This window comes from Xiphophorus hellerii, chromosome 16 (assembly GCF_003331165.1).
Source record: "Xiphophorus hellerii strain 12219 chromosome 16, Xiphophorus_hellerii-4.1, whole genome shotgun sequence".
In the NCBI taxonomy this organism is placed as follows: domain Eukaryota; kingdom Metazoa; phylum Chordata; class Actinopteri; order Cyprinodontiformes; family Poeciliidae; genus Xiphophorus; species Xiphophorus hellerii.
In genome coordinates this window covers 899,628-922,186 of record NC_045687.1, presented here as the reverse complement: position 1 = coordinate 922,186, position 22,559 = coordinate 899,628, and the positions used below count along the sequence as shown (strand labels likewise).

The 22,559-nt window shown below is 42.4% G+C and overlaps 2 protein-coding genes across 3 annotated transcripts in view; one reads left to right on the top strand and one right to left on the bottom strand.

The window, feature by feature from the left end:
• The window catches only part of LOC116735414 (uncharacterized), a 12,148-nt gene extending 8,936 nt beyond the window's left edge, over window positions 1-3,212 (bottom strand). Inside the window, exon 1 of the mRNA XM_032587318.1 lies at window positions 3,051-3,212. Within this exon, the coding sequence (XP_032443209.1) occupies window positions 3,051-3,212 (162 nt within the window). The remainder of the gene's footprint in view (window positions 1-3,050) is intronic.
• LOC116734844 (myosin-4-like) lies at window positions 2,254-22,559 on the top strand. 2 transcript variants are annotated; one of them, XM_032586365.1, is made up of 39 exons: window positions 2,254-3,462; window positions 4,965-5,108; window positions 5,933-6,089; window positions 6,156-6,183; window positions 6,256-6,364; window positions 6,668-6,760; window positions 6,863-6,926; window positions 7,014-7,112; window positions 7,187-7,290; window positions 7,364-7,502; window positions 7,573-7,691; window positions 8,494-8,643; window positions 8,721-8,891; window positions 8,963-9,269; window positions 9,936-10,009; window positions 10,120-10,207; window positions 10,828-10,945; window positions 11,331-11,454; window positions 11,535-11,671; window positions 12,654-12,909; window positions 13,326-13,568; window positions 13,644-13,820; window positions 13,910-14,055; window positions 14,155-14,245; window positions 14,440-14,829; window positions 15,324-15,450; window positions 15,509-15,627; window positions 16,497-16,693; window positions 16,761-16,944; window positions 18,243-18,408; window positions 18,489-18,613; window positions 18,677-18,985; window positions 19,204-19,407; window positions 20,260-20,385; window positions 20,457-20,627; window positions 21,219-21,323; window positions 21,396-21,491; window positions 21,572-21,703; window positions 21,791-22,559. In XM_032586365.1, exons 1-39 carry the CDS (start codon window positions 3,259-3,261, stop codon window positions 21,809-21,811), a joined length of 5,814 nt encoding a protein of 1,937 aa, XP_032442256.1. In that variant the 5' UTR covers window positions 2,254-3,258; the 3' UTR covers window positions 21,812-22,559. The 2 variants fall into 2 exon arrangements, with proteins under 2 accessions (XP_032442256.1, XP_032442257.1); XM_032586366.1 differs by lacking the exons at window positions 20,260-20,385; window positions 20,457-20,627; window positions 21,219-21,323; ... (1 more) ...; window positions 21,572-21,703; window positions 21,791-22,559 and having other exon boundaries at window positions 3,259-3,462; window positions 18,677-19,073; window positions 19,204-19,337.

Below are 22,559 nucleotides of genomic sequence, written 5' to 3'. Positions count from 1 at the left end.
CAGCTTGTCCTGCTCTGTACTGGACTTTCCTCTGCATGTTCTGATCGAGTGTCAGCCGGATCCGAAGGCGATCCGAGTCTGAACATCTTACTGACGTCTGGACTTTCTCTTCGGAAGGTTCTGGAATAAAAACTAACGTGCATCTGTAGGCAACAGATAGGAAACATTTGTGAATATGATTCCAGATATAAGACTTTAAATTGAATCAATACAAAATATCAAGAATCATAAGAGCTTTGAAATGAAAACTGTAACAGAATATGAATCTCTAAACTTGCAATTAAAGCAAAAACAGGTTAGAAGCATCTCTAACATCTGAATTAAAGTTTTCAGTTGACCCAGACTGTTTCTCAGTAGCTGATCATAATGAGGTAATTTGGCATTTTGAAATGAAATTCGCTTCATAAAAACTAAACAAATTTAAAAGAATTCTCGTTTTTTGATGAAACGTTTCGGCGGGGATGAAATGTTTGTTTCTAGTCGTTTCTGGTTTATTTTTGAAAATCTGCAACAGAAACCCTTTCTTCACATCACGCGAGTCACGTGATCAACAACCGGATGTTGCCCTGGCTCAACCCACGAAGAAGAAGAAGACAGGAAGTGGTTGGAGGATCGTTGCGTGGTATGTTTCTTAATTACTTATTGCGTGAACAAAATGATTCTTGTGTGTTTGTGTTTATTATTTAATGAAAACATTGTTAGCGGAATATTGACAAAGATTTGCGCACATTTATGGAATCGCAGCTTCTGCCTGCTTTTCGCTTCTTGTCCACATTAGCAGATATTTAGCATAATGTTCACTTTGAGCTAATTCTGCAAACCGAATTGTTAGAAAGAAAAGACAAAATTTATGAAACTTCTTTTCAAAGTAGAGCTTTTTAAAGATGGCGCTTATGGTAGATTTTACATAAACAGAATAAAAACCAAGCACGTCTGTTACTTGATCAATATTTTCATTAATCACCAGCTGTCGGTTAGTTTTAAACATGGATGAGTAAGAAAGTAAAAGTGAGATTTTGGCTTCTTAGAATTTATTTGGAAACTTTTTGCAAAATTATTACATAACTAAATGAAAAACACTTTTTTTTCCACCTCACTTTTTAAATTTCATCTATTTAAGAGAGATTTATGAACAAACGACTCGAACTTTCCTTTAAAGTTTCTTGTTTCCTGTGCAGCCGCAGCCACAGCCTCCCAGTCTGGACTGGTTTCCTTCACTGGAAATCTGCCACCAGGTTATTGTTTCAATAATATAAAAAAATAACTTTTTGTTTATCTAATCTTTCCTCACAGATCTAAAGATAAGATTTAAATGAATTTAAAGGGGATGCTATTGTTACTAAGTTGTGGTTTTATTATGGATTATCTGGAATCATTTCCAATGTGTGGCTCAGTGCAGTCGGCCTCCACCTGTCGCATGTAAAGCAAACAGATCATCTAAAATAAGCTTCACCTTGGAACAATTAGCTGATAGAAATGGGAAGGTCTTAGGACACGGCGCCTCAGTACTGACCAAGCGGATCAGAACCGACTGACTGGTTTAGACAGCTTTCCTGAACTTTTCTGCCCTGTTCTGCTGTTACTTTTCATCAGATTTTAAATTTTACAGCCTGAATATTTGAAGGGATCCGGCATCAGACAGCATAATCACCACAGAGTCTGAAATCCAGTTTTACAGTAACTTAAGGTGTAACTTATTAAGTTACAGTGAAGCCGTTAGAAAAGGTGCATGTGAAGAAAACTATGCCCAGCTTAAAGAAATTAATTTAGAGCCAGAAAGTTTACATAAAGACAACTTCAATCATCTTCTGTCTGGATACTGAGAGTGTCATACAGCAGCAATCTTCAGTCAGAGGCTTCTTCAGGTGTGTTGGAAGACTGACTGCTGCTGGAGATCCTTCCAGCCCACAGCATCACCGTCCACAGCGACGCTCTCAGGTTATTTCACTTATTATAATCACTCTGAGCTCTGAGTTATTTTCTGAAGCATCTGACCAAGTTTTCAGAAACATCGAGGACTTTGTCCAGGTCCGGCTTCACCTCACTGTGTCACCCAGATCAACGACTTCACATCAAACCCCCCCACCCCGTCCTCCTGTCCCACCCCGTCCTCCTGTCCCCCTCCTGTCCCCCCCCGTCCTCCTGTCCCCCCCCGTCCTCCTGTCCCCCCCACCCCCCCGTCCCCGTCCCCCGTCCTCCTGTCCCCCCCCCCCCCCCTCCCCCGTCCTCCTGTCCCCCCCCCCCCGTCCCCCGTCCTCCTGTCCCTTTGTCCTGTGTAGCTTGGACTGCTGCCACCGTCTCTTTGTTAAAACAACTGTATCCCACTCAGGCTTTTGTTTCCGCTGCAGCTGCCACACATAATCCTCTAAAAGGAAAATAATCAATCCTCTTCAGATCCGCTTTAAAGGTTGTCCGGACACCTTTAAAGCGGATCTGACAGTCAGCTCAGTTAAACCAGTCTACCCAGTTAAACCAGTCTACCCAGTCAGGAATAGCGGGTTGGATCCCTCATCGCAGGTTAAGGTGACTGTTTTAATCTGAAGGATTTAGGTGAAATTAGAACATGTTGGGTTATAATTTATTTGAAGAACCAAATAAATACTTTTTTTATTCATCGAGCTGCATAAGAAAAAAACACAACAGGTTGACAACCTGGAAAAACGTGATATAATTCATCCGTCCGTTAATCTGTAAAATTATCTCCAATTTCATTCATATTCCACTGAAACAGAAATCTGAACTGTAACTGTAACTTTTATATTTGCAGAAATAAAAAAATGTTTATTTCTGGACCAACGTCTATAAACTAAAAAAGCAGACTTTAAATCTCTCCTTTTATACTTTCAGTGATGCAGTTTGAGAGCCGGGCAGGAAAACTGCAGTTAAACTGGGAGTTAGGAAAACCCAGATGGAACCAGCACGCCGACTTCTATTCTAACAGGTTTTTATTATTTTAAAACCTGCCTTTACTTGGCATCTAAAGCTAAATATATCTGCGCTGCTTGTTGGTCCCTGATCCGTCCTGGTGAGCAGCAGGTCTGTAACTCTACCGGCGGACGGAACGGGCGCGAGGTGAAGGACGGAGCTGCGTATAAAACGGACAGACGTCTGTCCCGTTCCTGCACTCTGCAGCCACTCCTGCAGCGTTCTGGAAACCCGTTCCTGTCCCGACCCGACGCCGAGGCCACGGTGAGTTCACCGCAGTTCTTCATTCATAAACTAAAGTATCCGTGTTGTGTTTGAGTCCCACTGGGAGAAATGAGCTCCGATGGGGAAATGGCGGTGTTCGGGCCTGCGGCCCAGTTCCTGCGGAAGTCCGAGAAGGAGCGAGCCGAGGCTCAGAACCGGCCGTTCGACAGCAAGACGGCGTGCTTCGTGAGCGACGCCGCGGAGCTTTACGTGAAGGCGGAGATCCAGAACCGATCCGAGGGCGGAGTCACCGTGAAGACCGGCGACGATCTGGTAGGTGATCCCACCAATCAGTTTTTTTATTAATCCTTTATTTAACCAGGTAAACCCCGGTGAGATCTAGATCGCATTTTCAAGAGGGACCTGGGTCAGTGCGTTCGTTTGTAGCAAAGAGTTTAAAGAACCAACAGAAACAAACTTGACATTCGACGGATCATCAGTTCAGGTGGATGTGTTGCTCAAGGTTCCAGTAATTGTGGTTCAAAAGCAAAGGAACTCAGGGTTTCTGCAGTTTTACAGTTTTCTGGACATTTGCATTTAAGCTGCTCCTTGTTTGTTGCAGTGGCGTCTCTAGGACTTTTGTAGGGGGGCTGGAGCCCCACTAAAACATTCTCAAGTCCCCCTAAATAATTTGGTGTTTTTTTGTTGTTGTTTTTATTTTTCTTTACAAAAAACTGCTGAAAAATTTAATAAAATGTGTTAAATGAGTTTAAATAAATAATCATACAAAATAAGATTTTCAATTCAATTCAAAAAAGGCCTTTAAACGATATTGTCCTTACCTGTTCTGACGTTCTCACCTGGTCTCACGTTCTCACCTGTTCTGACGTTCTCACCTGTTCTGACGTTCTCACCTGGTCTCACGTTCTCACCTGTTCTGATGTTCTCACCTGTTCTGACGTTCTCACCTGGTCTCACGTTCTCACCTGTTCTGACGTTCTCACCTGTTCTCACGTTCTCACCTGCTCTCACGTTCTCACCTGGTCTCACGTTCTCACCTGCTCTCACGTTCTCACCTGCTCTCGTGTTCTCACCTGCTCTCGCGTTCTCACCTGGTCTCACGTTCTCACCTGGTCTCACGTTCTCACCTGTTCTGACGTTCTCACCTGTTCTCACGTTCTCACCTGTTCTGACGTTCTCACCTGTTCTCACGTTCTCACCTGGTCTCACGTTCTCACCTGTTCTGACGTTCTCACCTGTTCTCACGTTCTCACCTGCTCTCACGTTCTCACCTGTTCTGACGTTCTCACCTGTTCTGACGTTCTCACCTGGTCTCACGTTCTCACCTGTTCTGATGTTCTCACCTGTTCTGACGTTCTCACCTGGTCTCACGTTCTCACCTGTTCTGACGTTCTCACCTGTTCTCACGTTCTCACCTGGTCTCACGTTCTCACCTGTTCTGACGTTCTCACCTGTTCTCACGTTCTCACCTGCTCTCACGTTCTCACCTGTTCTGACGTTCTCACCTGCTCTCACGTTCTCACCTGGTCTCACGTTCTCACCTGCTCTTGTGTTCTCACCTGCTCTCGTGTTCTCACCTGCTCTCGTGTTCTCACCTGTTCTCACGTTCTCACCTGGTCTCACGTTCTCACCTGTTCTGACGTTCTCACCTGTTCTCACGTTCTCACCTGGTCTCATGTTCTCACCTGCTCTCACGTTCTCACCTGCTCTTGTGTTCTCACCTGCTCTCGTGTTCTCACCTGGTCTCACGTTCTCACCTGGTCTCACGTTCTCACCTGGTCTCACGTTCTCACCTGGTGTACCTTCCTCTGCAGACGTTAACGGTGAGGGAGGACCAGGTGTTTCCAATGAATCCCCCAAAGTTTGATAAGATTGAGGACATGGTGATGATGACGCACCTGCATGAACCGGCCGTCCTGTTCAACCTGAAGGAGCGATACGCCGCCTGGATGATCTACGTAAGCATGAAACACGTCGCCTCTTCAGAAACGTCTCCTGTTCAGTTTAAACCAAATTTACCTGCAAACATTAAAGGAAGGAGAACTGTTAGTGAGGGAAGGTGATTTAAATGTTTTAGAAGTAACTTTATCTGTTCAGCTCTGAAAGCAGCCAAATTTAAAACCTACAGAAAATTAGAAAATATTTATAGAAACATGCAAATATGGCAGAAATAGAATTAACTGGTTTTTAATCTGTCCATATAATTATCTAATAGGACCATATGTTTCTCTATATACACTGAATTTTGTGGGTTTCTTTTGTAAAATGCCTTTTTAAAATAATTATAGCAGAATGTACAATATTAATTCAGTTCATCTTTACAGTATTTGTATAAATGCCTGGTGTTGTATTACATTTTATATCGTATCATATATCATGATGTCATCTTATATCATTCTGCATAATATTGTGTCATATATGTTATTTTATGTAATATATTGTATTACATTGTATCATATTGTATTGTGTTGCATTTTGTGTATCGATTCTTTCCATGCAGCTCAATATGGATTACATTATATCATGTTAAGGGCTAAAATGACACCAAGAAACAAGAATTTAAGTTAAAAAAATTATAAAATATTTCTAAAGAAGCACAAAATGTTTGAAAATAAAATCTTCAACTAATAAAAACACACAGAAAGAATCTCTAAACATCTCCCAAAATGAGAAAATTTTTTATTTCACAGCAACATGCTTTTAATTTGAAGATCTTTGTTAAATGTGAAAGTGATTCTGTAATTTGTAGATTGTAATCAGATTACTTTTCGTTTCGGTGCAGACGTACTCTGGGCTCTTCTGTGTGACCGTCAATCCGTACAAATGGCTGCCGGTCTACAACCCGGAGGTGGTCCGCGCCTACCGGGGCAAGAAGAGGATGGAGGTCCCGCCGCACATCTTCGCCCTCTCTGACAACGCCTACCAGTTCATGCTCACCGGTGAGCGCGCGCACACACACACACACACACACACACACACAGCTCATCCCTCTCCTCTGTCTGCAGATCGGGTCAATCAGTCCATCCTCATCACGTAAGTTGAGTAAAAACTTTTAGTTTTTCTGTTTTTGATAGAAAAACTTTAAAAATCGATTTTTTTCCTCAGTGGAGAATCTGGAGCCGGGAAAACCGTCAACACCAAACGTGTCATTCAGTACTTTGCAACAATCGCCGTGGCAACAGACAAGAAAAAGGAGAGCAGCAGCAAAATGAAGGTGAGCGCCCTCAGTGACTGTCCTTCTGTTTTCATGGGCGCGGGCCCAGTGGGGCCCACTGGGGGTCTAATATAAATTTAAACACAGGATGTTTCATCCCATCTTTATGTTTGGTAAGGATGTTAGTGCTGCTATCCAAACCAGTTTCCTTTGACATGATAAAATCTTTTCTTTGACCTTCAACACCAATTTATAAAGATATTTGTACTTCGGTGATTCGGGTTGTTGGGAAATTGCTGCAGCAGAAACTAAGTATGTTTTGGTTTTTATTATTTTATTCTGTTTCGGTATTTTGGTCATCAGGGGACTCTGGAGGATCAGATCATCCAGGCCAACCCGCTGCTGGAAGCGTTTGGGAACGCCAAGACCGTGAGGAACGACAACTCGTCTCGCTTCGTGAGTCAGCCTGCCAGCTTCGCTTCGATAAGATGACTGATTAAGATTATTGATTAAGATGATTGATTAGGATCGGCTGCAGATAACCGGCTCTGTTTGTAGGGTAAGTTCATCCGGATCCACTTCGGAGCCACTGGGAAGCTGGCATCGGCAGACATCGAAACATGTGAGTTTATATCCATAAGGATGGGCGTGAATTCATCACTCTGCTATGAAGCAGAAAGTTTTGATGTTTTTTACTTTTTCCTAACAGATCTGCTGGAAAAGTCCAGAGTGACGTTTCAGCTGTCAGCTGAGCGCAGTTACCACATATTCTATCAGCTCACATGCAACCAGAAACCTGAACTCATCGGTAAACTTTGTCCTCATTATTTCCCTCATGTTTTATCATTTAATCAAACATGAACTGGATTTTTTAATCTGCAGATCTGCTTCTGATCACCACCAACCCGTATGACTTTGCCTTCATCAGTCAGGGGGAAATCAGCGTGAAAAGCATCAACGATGCCGAGGAGCTGGTGGCAACGGATGTGAGTGGATTCTATGAAAACAGGCGGCTCTTCCCCGTTAGCAACTTCTACCTTTTTATTTCTGCAAATGCAGGAAGCCTTTGACATCCTGGGCTTCCTGCCTGATGAGAAAGCGTCCGCCTACAAGCTGACCGGCGCCGTTATGCATTACGGCAACATGAAGTTCAAGCAGAAGCAGCGGGAGGAGCAGGCGGAGCCGGACGGCACCGAAGGTGGAGCCGGCGGTCAGCGGTGTGTGGCCGGCCGCATGCAAAGACGTGCTTAATGCTTCTGTCTCTGCAGAGGCTGATAAAGCTGCCTACCTGATGGGTCTGAACTCTGCCGACCTCCTGAAGAACCTCTGCTATCCCAGGGTGAAGGTTGGGAATGAGTTCGTGACCAAAGGTCAAAATGTGCAGCAGGTATCAGAGAAACTCTGGTGGAAGTGTTTTCATCGTTCTGTTAGGTTCCTTAACGAAGCCAAGCATTTCACATCCTGTCATCTTGAACACCAATGACTTCACAATTTCAGATGTTAATTAGTTATTTCAACAGTTCTTAGTTCCAGTAGTTAATGACTGCAGAGGTTTTTCATTTGAGCATTTTCTGATTCACATCAGGGACAAAATGATCCATTCAGGCTCACATAAAAAAATATCTGCCAGTAGAACCCGCATCTATTCATGGTTCCACAGATTTCTCAGTAGATCATATATAAAATATTAAAAATAAATATGTAGCCGCAATGCTACATGACACGCCATGGCGTTTGCAAAGCAGCCAATCCCAGAGCACCACTGTTGTTTCCTGGGCCCTGATTGGCTGCACCTCAAAGAGCTCATATAAGGAAGTCTGCTGACATCATCACTAAGACCAGGAAATTAACCTCAGTCCGAACGTTGCTACGGTAACCGAGTTTTTATCAAGCATTTTTTTAAAGCATTGCATTAAAAAATGGAAACGGCAACATTCAAAATAACTTCCTCAATTTTGTAAAAATAAAGTTTCTACTCTTAAGATGGACAAGTTGTATGTTTTATTATCAGTTTGCCTAAAAACGACTGTCCAACATTAAAGTAACATTCATGCTGATAATATCTAAACCAGAATTTTTTTATCTCTGCTGTAATTTAATTCTCAGCAGTTCATCATTTTTTAATCATTTATCATAATCAAGCTTTTTATGTTATGAAACGTGAAGTGAGCCCGTCTCATCCCCTGCAGGTCTATAACTCCATCGGCGCTCTGGCCAAGTCGGTGTATGAGAAAATGTTTCTGTGGATGGTTCTGCGCATCAACCAGCAGCTCGACACCAAGCAGTCCAGACAGCATTTCATCGGCGTCCTCGACATCGCTGGCTTCGAGATCTTTGATGTAGCTTCTCCGGATCTGTTCGTATGTTTCCAGGAATGTTAATTAATGTAAATATAATCTTTATTCTCTGTGTTCAGTACAACAGCATGGAGCAGCTGTGCATAAATTTCACCAACGAAAAGCTGCAGCAGTTCTTCAACCACCACATGTTTGTGCTGGAGCAGGAGGAGTATAAAAAGGAGGGCATTGAATGGGAGTTCATCGACTTTGGGATGGACCTGGCAGCCTGCATTGAGCTCATTGAGAAGGTAACAGCCAATCACAGCCGCTCCTCTAAACGGCTTGATCGTGATGCTGATGGGGAGCTTTTGTTTCCAAGCCGATGGGAATCTTCTCCATCCTGGAAGAGGAGTGCATGTTCCCCAAATCATCCGACGCTTCCTTCAAGAACAAACTGTACGACCAACATCTGGGCAAGAACAGCTGCTTCCTGAAGCCCAAAGCGGTGAAAGGGAAGCCGGAGGCCCACTTCACGCTGGTGCACTACGCCGGGAACGTGGACTACAACATCAGCGGCTGGCTGGAGAAGAACAAAGACCCGCTCAACGAGTCCGTGGTCCAGCTCTACCAGAAGTCCTCCAACAAGACCCTGGCAATGCTGTACGCCAGCTTCTCTGGAGCCGAAGGCACGAAGTCCATCACTCATTCATTTAAACTCCTCATGCCACGGATATTATACTTCACTACAGCTCACAACGTAACACAGAGGAAACACTTACACTAACTGAGAGAGTAAAAACTTTATTCTCTGGCTAAAAACTGACTGGAACTGTAGCGTGTGTTCAAGACATACAGACACAATATCCTTCATTTTACGGCACTTTTCTTATTCTAAACCACAAAAAGACAAAAAACATGAAACATACTGGAAATTATAAATATAATATCCTTCATTTTAGTGTTTATGAATCTATTTAATGTATTTAAAGTGAAGTTTATTTATTTTTCCTCACACACAACCAGTTTCCATCAGCTGTTGGCAAATTACAGCAGTTGGCTGTTCAACAATAATCAGACTTATTTTTGAAAATTTATTATTATTTTGACTCTTTTTGAATTCTGCACCAGAAATAACCAGAGGATGAAAAAACTAAAACTGCTACAATAATAAAAACTAAACCATATTAAACTGATAAAAACTAGCAAATATAATCTTAAAACTAACTAAGTTAGTCAAAGAAAAGTCAACAAAATAAAACTAAACCCAGAGCTATTATAACCGTGCTTTAGTATATTTTATAAAATAATTCTTGGAATATCAACAGTTATTTTGATATTTGTCATCATTGCAGATTCGGCCGCCGGATCCAAGAAGGGATCCAAGAAGAAAGGAGCGTCTTTCCAAACTGTGTCCGCTCTGTTCAGGGTAGCGACGTTCCCGACCGATCCGGCTCTTCACACCAGCATGAAACTTAAAATGAAAATTAAATCTGGAACTTAAATCAGTTTTCAGTTTTAACTCGCGTCTCCCAACAGGAGAACCTGGGGAAGCTCATGACCAACCTGAGAACCACTCATCCCCACTTTGTGCGCTGCTTGATACCAAATGAAACCAAAACGCCAGGTGATCTGCTGCAGGTTGCTTCCTGCTGTTCCTCCCCACTGTCACCATGTGCAACTTTAGGAGCCATTACTGAAACATGGTTCCTTTAATAGATTACTTCTGATTAATTTGCACTTTAAATTGATTTTGACCACATTATAATATCACTGTGACTGGAATGAATGAAATCTAATCTTAATCTGTCTGTGTCACATGTGTTAAACTAAAGGCTCAGGGGCCAAATCCGGCCCGCCGCAGCTCTTTATGTGGCCCTATAGACTGTGGACAGACATAAACAGAAAACAGTTATGGGCCTAAATATTATTTTATCAATCAAATCAAAGCAGTTTTTATTCTACCAAATTGCCTCAATGAGGAAAAAAGTTAAATGTTATTTAACTTTGAGAAGAACTCAGCGAATGTAGAAACATTTATATTCATGTTAACAGTTTATTGATACATTTTGACACAACTGGTCGTTTGAGTACATTCAGGACTTTTGTGGAGCAAAAATTAAATTCAGTTAATTAAAGACTTTGTAAATATACCATATAGTGACTTAAGATGCAATGTAAATAAAGTGGATGATAATAGTTTCTTCACAGTAGGAAGTCAGGAAATGATTGTTTGTGTAAAATCAGGTGAGATGGAGAACCAGATGGTTATTCACCAGCTGCGCTGCAACGGCGTCCTGGAAGGTATTCGCATCTGCAGGAAAGGATTCCCAAGCAGGATCCTGTACGGAGATTTCAAACAGAGGCAAGTTAACAGTTACATCTAAACATTTATCAAGGTCAACTCTCACACATACAGAAAACTCCTCTTCCTCCTTCTCCTCCTCTTCCTCCTCCTCCTCCTGCTCCTCTTCCTCCTCCTCCTCCTCCTGCTCCTCTTCCTCGTCCTGCTCCTCTTCCTCCTTCTCCTCCTTTTCCTCTTCCTCCTTCTCCTCCTCCTCTTCCTCCTCCTCGTCCTGCTCCTCTTCCTCCTTCTCCTCCTTTTCCTCCTCCTCTTCCTCCTTCTCCTCTTCCTCCTCTTCCTCCTGCTTCTCTTCCTCCTTCTCCTCCTCCTCTTCCTCCTCCTCCTCTTCCTCCTCTTCCTCCTCCTCTTCCTCCTCCTCTTCCTCCTGCTGCTCCTCCTCCTCCAGGTACAGGATCCTTAATCCCAGCGCCGTACCTGAAGGTCAGTTCATGGATAACAGAAAGGCTGCAGAGAAGCTGCTGAGCTCCATCGATGTGGATCACACTCAGTACAAGTTTGGACACACCAAGGTTTGTGTTTCCACCTGTGTAAGAATAAAAACACTGTAACCCTGTAACTAAGCAACCAGACATGATGCTGGTGAGTCCAGGTGTTCTTCAAAGCCGGGCTGCTGGGCGCCTTGGAGGAGATGAGAGACGAGCGTTTGGCGCACGTGGTGATGTCCGTCCAGGCTCTGTGCCGCCGGTTCCTCGTACGGATGGAGTATCAGAAGATGATGGCCAGGAAGTAAACACCTAAACACACAATATGTTCACACAGGAAGCAACACAACAATGAGACAAACACCAAGGATTATTATCATTTAATAATAAAAGAATAAAATGGTTATACCTTTAATTTGTAAAGCTAATTTCAAAAATAGCCTATGTAATTAAATGATAAAGCTAAGTATCTTCAGTTTTCATATCTTAGGTTTAATACAATTTATTTAGATTTCTTTGAAAAAGAGAAACTCAGCTATCTATTTTAAACAAATGAGAATTATGTGTTAAAATTCCCCTAAATATATTTCTAAATATGGTCTGTGTGTTTACAATCATTTGATCTTATAACTACCTAATTACAGGTTTGCTTGTCTGCTTTAATTAAAAATATGAAACCGATGTTCTTTAGTAAACACATGTAAAGAATATAGACATTCCTAAACACACAAAGTTAAAATACTTAGTTTAGCTTGTTATCTGTAGTACAAGCAGGCTAATGTCAAGCTGCTAGCTTTTAGTCGTTAGTTAGCTTAGCTTAGCACAAAAACTGGAGGTTAGCATGCAGCTACAACTAACTTCATTGTGTTGATTTCAAGACTCTAGATAAAAATTAACAGTTTATTTATTAATGCTTTATATTTTCTGCTAACAAATTAGCTCCACAAGTTTACACTGTAAATATGGTTAGCTAACTATATATCTACTGTTCTCACATGTATATTTTAAACTTTTGTTGATACTATCAACAAAAGTTTCTTTGGTTTTTTTATTGACAAAAGTCAATAAAATAACGTCCAGTGTAAAGATTTAACTAAAATACAGGAAGAAACTGACAGATGTGAGTCCTCTTAAGATATTAAGTTACCTTTAAATCAAAATTTTAAATTGAGATTTAAAAAGTAATTACAAATGTGTTGATTTGAACCTCATTAGTTATTCTATATTTAAATATTATTCAGGATTGTTCGTTTAAAATGTCTGAAGCAGACGTTTTCCTGTAACAGGGAGGCCATCTACACGCTGCAGTACAACCTGCGCTCCTTCATGAACGTTAAGCACTGGCCCTGGATGAAGCTGTACTTCAAGCTGAAGCCTCTTCTGAAAAGCGCCGAGGCCGAGAAGGAGATGGCGCAGATGAAAATCGACTTCACCAAACTGAAGGAGGATCTGTGCCGATCGGAGAGCCGCAGGAAGGAGCTGGAGGAGAAAATGGTGTCAGTGGTGCAAGAGAAGAACGATCTTCTGCTTCAGGTCCAGGCGGTGAGTCCACCACGCCAGGGCCACGATAAGAACCTTTCAAAATAAAAGGATGAGAGTAAATTAAAAAAAGGTTGAGAATAAAGTCCCATTCTCAACTTTATTCAAGAATACGACTTTATTACGAGAATAAAGTCATAAAATTCTGACTTTATTCTTGTATTATTTTGACTTTTTTTTTTCGAAAAATGATTTTATTATGAGAATAAACTTAGACTATTCCGAGAACAAAATTGTACGAGAATAAAGTCATAAAATTCAGAGAATAAATTTGCAATATTATGACTTTAATTTTGTATTGTTTTGACTTTATTTTCTTAACGTTATGACTTTCCTCATAATATATTTTTTTCTTGTTATGGCCCTAATAGTCTGTCATTGTTATTTTTTCTGCTTCTGAGTCACAAACTGTGTTTCAGGAAGCTGACAACCTGCTGGACGCAGAGGAGCGATGTGAAGGTCTCATCAAAAGCAAAATCCAGCTGGAAGCCAAACTGAAGGAGGCGACGGAGAGGCTGGAGGACGAGGAGGAGGTCAACGCCGAGCTGACGGTCAAGAAGAGGAAACTGGAGGACGAGTGCGCCGAGCTGAAGAGGGACATGGACGACCTGGAGCTGACCCTGGCCAAGGTGGAGAAGGAGAAACACGCCATGGAAAACAAGGTTGGTGCAAAAACCTGAGCTGGATCAAATCCTGCAGGAAAACGATGACGCTGTCCCTCTGATCCTCGACTTCAGGTGAAAAATCTGACTGAGGAACTCCAGAGTCAAGACGAAAACATGTCCAAGCTGTCCAAAGAGAAGAGAGCCCTGCAGGAAGTCCATCAGCAAGCGCTGGACGATCTGCAGTCCGAGGAGGATAAAGTCAATTCTCTGACCAAAGCCAAAACCAAGCTGGAGCAACAAGTAGACGATGTGAGTACCTCCGACCGCAGCAAAGGTCACAGAGGTTTTAATCCACCTTAAAATTTATCTGGAAGGTTTTAATCCACCTTAAAATGTAGCTGGAAGGTTCTCTGGAGCAAGAGAAGAAGGTCCGAATGGATCTGGAGAGAGCCAAGCGGAAGCTGGAGGCAGATCTGAAACTCGCTCAGGAATCCATCATGGATCTGGAGAACGAAAAGCAGCAGCTGGACGAGAAGATGAAAAAGTAAAAGTTGCATTTAGATGAAATTTAATCTAGCAGAGAGTAAAGTCAAAGTAAAATGTGGTTATATGTTAAAACTGTGAAAATTGGTTCATTTTACAGAAAAGACTTTGAGTTATCACAGCTGCAGACGAAGATAGAAGATGAGCAAGGAGTCAACGGTCAGCTGCAGAAGAAAATAAAAGAGCTGCAGGTGAGGAAGAGGAAGAGCCGAGCCTTCGTCCCTCCTTAGTGTTCACAGCAAAACACTGAGGCTAAATGAGACGCTGCTTTGGATGAGAAAGCTGTAAATAACAACAGAATTCCTACATGAAGTCTTTTGAAAACATTAGGTTAGTTTCATCCTTCAGTTCGTAAACTGAGAGTCTGAAACATTTTTCCAAAAAGGCTCGTATTGAGGAGCTGGAGGAGGAGATGGAGGCCGAGCGCTCGGCTCGAGCCAAAGTGGAGAAGCAGCGGTCAGATCTGTCGAGGGAGCTGGAGGAGACGGCCGAGAGGCTGGAGGAGGCCGCCGGCGCCACCGCCGCTCAGCTGGAGACCAGCAAGAAGCGAGAGGCCGAGTTCATCAAGCTGCGGCGCGATCTGGAGGAGTGTTCGCTGCAGCACGAAGCCACGGCCGCCGCGCTGCGGAAGAAGCATGCGGACAGCGTGGCCGAGATGGGAGACCAGCTGGACAACGTCCAGAGAGTCCGGCAGAAACTGGAGAAGGAGAAGAGCGAGCTGCGGCTGGAGGTGGACGACCTGTCCAGCAACATGGAGACTCTGGCCAAAGCAAAGGTCAGAGGTCAACCTTAACACCTACCACAATGTTCTGCTGAAATTTGACTTCTGATTATTCATTTTCCTAATTCTACCTGACGACAGCGAGGTTTCTGTGTGAGCGGTTTACAAAGAACGACGGCACTAGATAGAAAAGAAGGAGCAAGTTTCCACCAAAAATATTTTTAGATTAATGTCAGGAATTTATTAGGACAAAAAGGAAATTTCTGAGCTGCAAAAGTTGAAAATTTGCTAGAAAAAACTAATAACAATAATATCATAAATTTGCTAGAAAAAACTCAAAAACTACTTGGAAATTTCTTGAAGATTTCTTTTATAATTGTAATGACAACATTTCCAAACTCAGAAATTTCCAAGAATTAAGGCAACGATAAAAAATAAAGATAAAAAAACAGCGAGAATAAAATAATAATATTACAAGATCAAAGTCAAAATAACTAGAGTAAAGTTTAACTTTACTCAGAAAATAACTTTCCCTGTTTTCCAAACAGATTAATCTGGAGAAAATGTGCCATTCACTGGAAGATCAACTGAATGAAGCAAAAAGCAAAGAGGAGGAAAATCTGAGGCTCATCAACGATCTGTCGAGCCAGAAAGCTCGGCTGACGACAGAGCATGGTGAGACTTGGTTAATCCCGTCAGATAATCTCAGATACTGATTGGTTTTGCCCACCAGGTGAGATGTGTCGCCAGCTGGAGGAAAAGGAATCGTTGATGTCCCAGCTGACCAGAGCAAAGCAAGGCTTCGTTCAGCAGATCGAGGAGCTGAAGAGACTTCATGAGGAAGAGGGGAAGGCAAGCGACTCAAACTGTTTCAGACTCAGGATCATTAACACATTTATGTAACTTCAGATTGCACCATAATAACACAGCATCTTAAAACATACAACCCAAAAATGTCAGTCTCTCAGCACCTTTATTGTTGTTTTTGTTGTTCTCTAATGAGAAGGGTGGCGATGTTTCGACTGGCCACGATAAAACCATGAACAACTCCAGCATTTTCAGTTATTTACAGATTCTGACAGTTTGGATTCTAAACTTTCCAAACACGTGGAAATAAAAATAAGTTGTTCTTTACTACCAGCTGTTGTGTCCATTAATGACATTTTGGGTTATTTGTAATTTAGAAGCACAATACAAGAAAAATAGACTTGAGTTGCTTTGGCAGAAACAAAAATCCTCTTCTGTACCATTAAATATAAAATTATCCACCCATTTCTGTCAGCTGTATTTATCTATTGTTTTTAATTAATTTAACTTACTAATTTTTAAGTAAATAACAATAATAATCACGTTTGAAGTGTGAGCAGAGTATTATGACCAGGGAGCCGTTCAAAAGAATCGAATCACTTCTGAACGACATAAAAACTCTCAGCAGGTCTGACTGAACTTCCTCCGATCATATAATCCTGGAGTCGTTTTCTTTCCAGCGATATTTTCAGTTTTTCTTTTGAGTGATCTGGTTTTATCCGTTATTATTTTTTAAGCACAATCCTTTGGTAAGCTAGCTGTTGCTTTGCACTTTGAGCTAATGCCGCCGCAAACAAACGGTCATTTACATGCAGTACCTTGCAGACCACTAGGGGTACAGCGGACCACAGTTTGAGAAACACTGACTCGTTTGTATCGTGGCGTTGTAATAATATTTGTCTCTGTGTCCTCAGGCGAAGAACGCCCTGGCTCACAGTCTGCTGTCGGCGCGTCACGACTGCGAGCTGCTGAGGGAGCAGTACGAGGAGGAGCAGGAGGCCAAGGCCGAGCTGCACCGCTGCCTGTCCAAGGCCAACAGCGAGGTCGCCCAGTGGAGGAACAAGTACGAGAGCGACGCCATCCAGCGGACCGAGGAGCTGGAGGAGGCCAAGTAGGACAGCGTCCCAGAGCTTCAGCTCAGCAGCTCCAGAGGAGAGTCTGACGGTGTTTCTGCACAGGAAACGCTTAGCGCTGCGCCTGCAGGATGCAGAGGAAGCAGTGGAGGCCGTCAACTCCAAATGCTCTTCTCTGGAGAAAACCAAGCAGCGCCTGCAGGGCGAGGTGGAGGACCTGATGATGGAGGTGGAGCGGTCCAACGCTGCTGCTGCTGCTCTGGACAAGAAGCAGAGAAACTTTGACAAGGTCTGATCACACACAGCAAGGCAAACAATTAATCAGTTAATCACATCATAAATTAAACTCGATAATTACCATTAGCATGATTTATCCTTTTTGTCTTTCTACCAAAATCTGGATGGTAAAAGTCTGCAGTTTGGTTCTTTGGTCTCAACTAAACCTTTTTATGAAGGGTAATTTGGTTTACAGAGATTTTATCATTTTTATTTTTTGTTTTTGTTGTTTTCTTTACTTATTTTGAATATTTAAAATATCTTCCAGTTCCAGTGTTAAATGTTCCTTAAAATTTAAAGTTTATTGATCTTTGAGAATCTGTTCTTGCATTATTAAAGTTCCATAACACTTTAAAATGGTCTGGAAACCACAATTTTATCATTTATCACAATAACTTCTGGGATTAACTTATCAAAAAAATAGCGAAAGAAGGATGATATGGATATAAAATACTTTGTAGAGAGCAGGCAGACCGGGTCTGGAACCGGCACCGTGCATCAGGTGATAGGAAGCAGTTGCAGGAGCATCTGACAGTAAAACCAGAGAATACTTCTTAGGCTCATTAGAGAACATTTCCAGCACTTCATGTAGCTAATAAGGCCAGATTATTATCTTATGTGAGGATTAATAGTTTCACTGTGGATTTCCTCCTGATGTGGGTTTTTAGTTTATATTAACCGATTCATTTTATTTATAAAGTACAACAATGTATTAGCACCATAGAAAGGAAAACATAAAACTCAGACATTTCAAAAATCAAAAATGTCCAAGTTATTCAAGAAAATTTCAGAGATTATTCTGAAAATGTTTCTTTGAGCAAATTTTTGACTTTTCAGTCTCAAAAATGTCCTTTTTTCTGGAAAATTTCTGAAATTAATTTCTAAATTTCTTCTCAAAATTATACTTGTTTTTTATATATCTACATTGGCCCTAATACTCCATTGTGATACAACACATTTCAAAAACAATAAGTTTAGCCAACGTGCCTTACAGGATAGACACGTAAAACTGAAACATTAGTAATTATGAAATAAAATATCTGAATATAGAGTTTTAAATGAACAAATTTTCTTAAACATTATTATTTTTCATCTGAAATCAGTTTTATTAGCGGAGCCGTTATCGTGACTCCAAACTGTACGGATGACGTGTGTACATGTGTTTGTGTGTGTGAGTGGGAAAGGCTGTGTAGCTTCCATCTAAACCACCTCTGGGCCTGTTTGACGAAAAAGTCAGGCTGTGCCACAAATACCTGTATGTGTGTGTGTGTGTGTGGGTGTGTGTGTGTGTGTGTGTGTGTGGGCGCTCAGGTGGTGGCAGAGTGGAAGCAGAAACATGAGGAGGGTCAAGCAGAGTTGGAATCAGCCCTGAAAGAGGTTCGGTCTCTGGGGACGGAGAACTTCAAGATGAAGAACGCCTTTGAGGAATGCCTGGAACAGCTGGAGACCCTCAAACGAGAGAATAAAAACCTGCAGCGTGAGGAAAAAATATATTTTAAAATCATATTGATGCTTTTATAGCAGATGACAGATGATCTGATTTAGTTTTCATCGCAGAGGAAATAATGGATCTGGCAGAGCAGCTGGGGGAGATGGGAAAAACGCTCCATGAGCTGGAGAAGTCCAAGAAGCAGGCTGAGCAGGAGAAGATGGAGGCGCAGGCTGCCGTGGAGGAAGCAGAGGTGAGTTGGAGGGAATGGTCAGGCAGGAAACGCAACTCTAACGGCAATGTTTCCGAAGCGCAGGCCTCTCTGGAGCACGAAGAGTCGAAGATCCTGCGGGTCCAGCTGGAGCTGAACCAGCTAAAGTCGGAGGCAGACAGGAAGATGGCAGAGAAGGAGGAGGAGCTGGAGCAGCTGAAGAGGAACGGCCAGCGGGCAGCGGACGCCATGCAGAGCAACATGGACGCCGAGATCCGCAGCAGGAACGACGCGCTCAGGCTGAAGAAGAAGATGGAGGGAGACCTGAACGAGATGGAGGTCCAGCTGAGCCACGGCACCCGGCTGGCGGCCGAGGCCCAGAGGCAGCTGAGGAACACCCAGGTCCAGGTCAAGGTGAGGAGGGGTCAGAGGTCATTGGATCATCCAACCATCTGTTCATCCAACCATCTGTTCATCCAACCATGGCCCAATAAAGATCAAGGTGAGGAAACGGGTCAGAACCTGGAAGGAACCAGAGTTCATCCATCCATCTAATCATCCATATTAAATAAACATAAATGTAAACGATGCCTGATCCGGTCAGAGCTGCATGTTTTGATGCTTTGTGCCAGGAGCTGCAGATGCACCTTGACGACTCCCTGAGGAACTCCGAGGACCTGAAGGAGCAGCTGGCCGTGTCAGAGCGCAGGAACCACCTGCTGCAGGCCGAGCTGGACGAGGTCCGCTCGGCTCTGGAGCAGACGGAGCGGAGCCGCCGGCTGGCCGAGCAGGAGCTGCTGGACGCCAGCGAGAGAGTCCAGCTGCTGCACTCCCAGGTTCACAGCAGCCGTCAGACCTGGAGTTAAAGGGGCGGCGTCACTTAAAACCCACTTTTTAAACTTTCCGTCACGTTATTGACTCATCAGAAACAAACCTGGGGTTTTGCTTTGATTCTTTCATGTTTAAGAAATGCTGTAATCTCCATGGCAACCATTCAGCTGTGCAAAACGTCTGGGTGGACCTAGCCCCGCCTCCAGGACACAGCTCCTCCTCCACCCAGCTCCTTCAGACTAGCCAGCAGCAATTAGCAAACAGCTGGTGGAACTGCTGAGCTGCTTCTGTTGGTAAAAATGTTGTTAAAGGGTTAATAAAGGAGCCATGTTGGAATGACCACCTGGAGGCGGAGCTTCAGAAAGAGCAGGAGTTTTTAAAGAGACAGAGACACAATTTTAAAGTCATTTCTTTTAAGTCATATTTGACATATAGAGCATTTTTATAATAACTGAATGTAACATGGTTACTGAATTGTGAATCTATGTGCCTGGAAAACACGATACTGCCCCTTTAAGTCAATAATCCTGTAATACTGATGAAAACTGACTAGGTCCAGTGGCAAATTATTTCACTTATTTCATCAATATTAAGAAATTATTTACATAAAACAGGTTCCTATATTATGCTGAGAAGATATTTTCTTATTTCAAGTGTAATAAGACATTTGCACTAGAAAAAAAGACTAGAAATACTTGGTGAGATTTTGTGTTTTTGCAGTGCGCTGGTGAAAAAATAATCGTCCTGTTCCATAATCGTTTTTCCATCACCTCCTGATTTAAAAACGCTTCCCTACTGCTTCATGTCAATATAGGAGTTGAAACTGGTTAGATTTCTGCGTTTATGCGACCCTGCAGAACACCAGCCTGCTGAGCAGCCGGAAGAAGCTGGAGGCCGACCTGTCCACGATTCAGGCCGAGATGGACGACGGCGTCCAGGCGGCCAGGAACGCCGAAGAGAGAGCCAAGAAGGCCATCACCGATGTAAGCTGGATGCCGTTTGGTTCGTCCTGTTGGCAGCAGCTGCCGTTTCGCTGTTTCACTTCGTTTTTCAGGCGGCCATGATGGCGGAGGAGCTGAAGAAAGAGCAGGACACCAGCAGCCACCTGGAGAGGATGAAGAAGAACCTGGAGGCGACGGTGAAAGACCTGCAGCAGCGCCTCGACGAGGCCGAGAGCCTGGCCATGAAGGGAGGGAAGAAGCAACTCCAGAAGCTGGAAGCAAGGGTAAAATATGAGAAATGTCTGACAAAATATGAGAAATGTCTGACAAAATATGAGAAATGTCTGATAATTCAGCTGAGATCTCCGACATGTGACTCCCAGTGGAAGATAGAGGACCCAGAATCTGTACTCCAGTGAGAGTAGCTCTACTTTAACATAACTTTACTTAAGTAAAAGTAAAAAGTAGCTGTCCAATAAATCGCATAATAGTAAGAAAGTATTTGGTATAAAAGGTTAAAGACAAAGCAAAATAGGAAGTTAATTTTTGGTATAAAATACCAAAAAGATTTTGGTATTTTATAGATAAAACTAATTAATACAGATAACGTGATTACAAAATAATAAAATCAGGCAAAAGAAACATTTTTCCAAATCAGTTACTTTCAATGTAAAACTAATAAAACTTTAACAAAAGCTGCAAGTGTCTGTTAAACAATCTTGTTTTTAAATGTAGTGAAGTTACTCACAGAGGGCAGAGATTCCAGAACTTTTACTCAAATAAAAGTAAAATGTAGTGAAAATACTCATAAAGTACATTCATTCCAAAAAGTTACTAAAGTAAAAGTAACTCTGGTTGTTGGTCTCGTTCTGCAGGTGAGAGAGCTGGAGAACGAGCTGGAAGCAGAGCAACGACACGGATCCGATTCTGCTAAGGCGCTTCGCAAGCTGGAGCGCAGGATCAAGGAGCTCACATACCAGGTAAGAAGAACCTGTAGTTTTTACTTTTAAAGCTGTGACGATCCATAACATCCTGTGTGCAATAAAACCCAGTCTGAGGAGGACAGGAAGAACGTGACGAGGCTGCAGGAACTGGTGGACAAACTGCAGCTGAAGGTCAAAGCCTACAAGCGGCAGGCTGAGGAGGCGGTGAGTCGCCTTGCTCCATCATCTGCCAGGTAACGGCCGCTCGGCAGGTCGAATTTAATTGATTTATTTGTGTTTTACAGGAAGAGCAAGCTAACAGCCATCTGAGCAAACTGAGGAAGGTTCAGCATGAGTTGGAGGAGGCTGGAGAGCGGGCAGACATCGCCGAGTCTCAGGTCAATAAAATGAGAGCCAAAAGTCGCGACTTGGCCAAGGTGAGGCGCTCAGATGTGCAGCAGATATTAAAACTTATGAACATATGCAAAATTCACTTACTGGAGGTTTTTTTGCTAATATTTCAGCCAAAAGACAGCGGCGAGTAGTCATCACTGGTTGCCACGACGACAGCAAAACCTGAGTTAGTTTGCAACATACTCTTAACCAAAGCTGCTTCGCTTTAAATTAAAGTCACTTTGTGCAAAATTTCATCTCATGATGCATAACTTCAGGCTTTAGAATAATAAGAGGATTATTTTCTTCACGCTGCTGCAGAGGTGGTTTCCTACCACCAGAGGGCGACAGCGCTGTGGCTTTACACATCCTGACTTAAATAAAAAGTGGAGCAGTTATCTTCAGGAAGTGATTGTGTGTGGTATAGCTGTTGTATGTTGCTTTAAATGTAATAAAGTAAACATGTAAAAATTAAATATTCTTTTTCATTTTATATTAGGACACAGAAAAATCTTAATGGAAAAAATTTACAGTTATTGTCTAACAAGTTGCATTCGTCCTGCAGAGACATCTGTTAGAAAACTTTTGTGTTAATACATTAAAATGAACTGATACATTTTTGGAAAAGTGACATGCAGTAATCAAAGTATTTCATCCAACAGGATGTCAGGATTTGGAGATTGACAGTTTATTTTTTATGAGTGATTTTTCATATGTTTAGAGTCTATTTTAAAAAAATCAAAGGTTTACAGTTTCATAGCTGTAAAGTAATTTTTAAATCTAACATTCTGTTTATGTTCATAAATGCATCATAAATTTACATTTTAACCCATTGGACAAAAGTTTTTTAGGTAAGTTTTTTGTACATCAAATTTAGAACCGTAAATGAAGCATTAATAA

Coding starts and splice junctions, on each gene's coding strand:
- LOC116734844 (XM_032586365.1), top strand. CDS start 3,259: ATGAGCTCCGATGGGGAAATGGCGGTGTTCGGGCCTGCGGCCCAGTTC. Junction 10,946..11,330: donor TACGGAGATTTCAAACAGAG/GCAAGTTAACAG, acceptor CTCCTCCTCCAG/GTACAGGATCCTTAATCCCA. Junction 18,986..19,203: donor ACACCCAGGTCCAGGTCAAG/GTGAGGAGGGGT, acceptor GCTTTGTGCCAG/GAGCTGCAGATGCACCTTGA.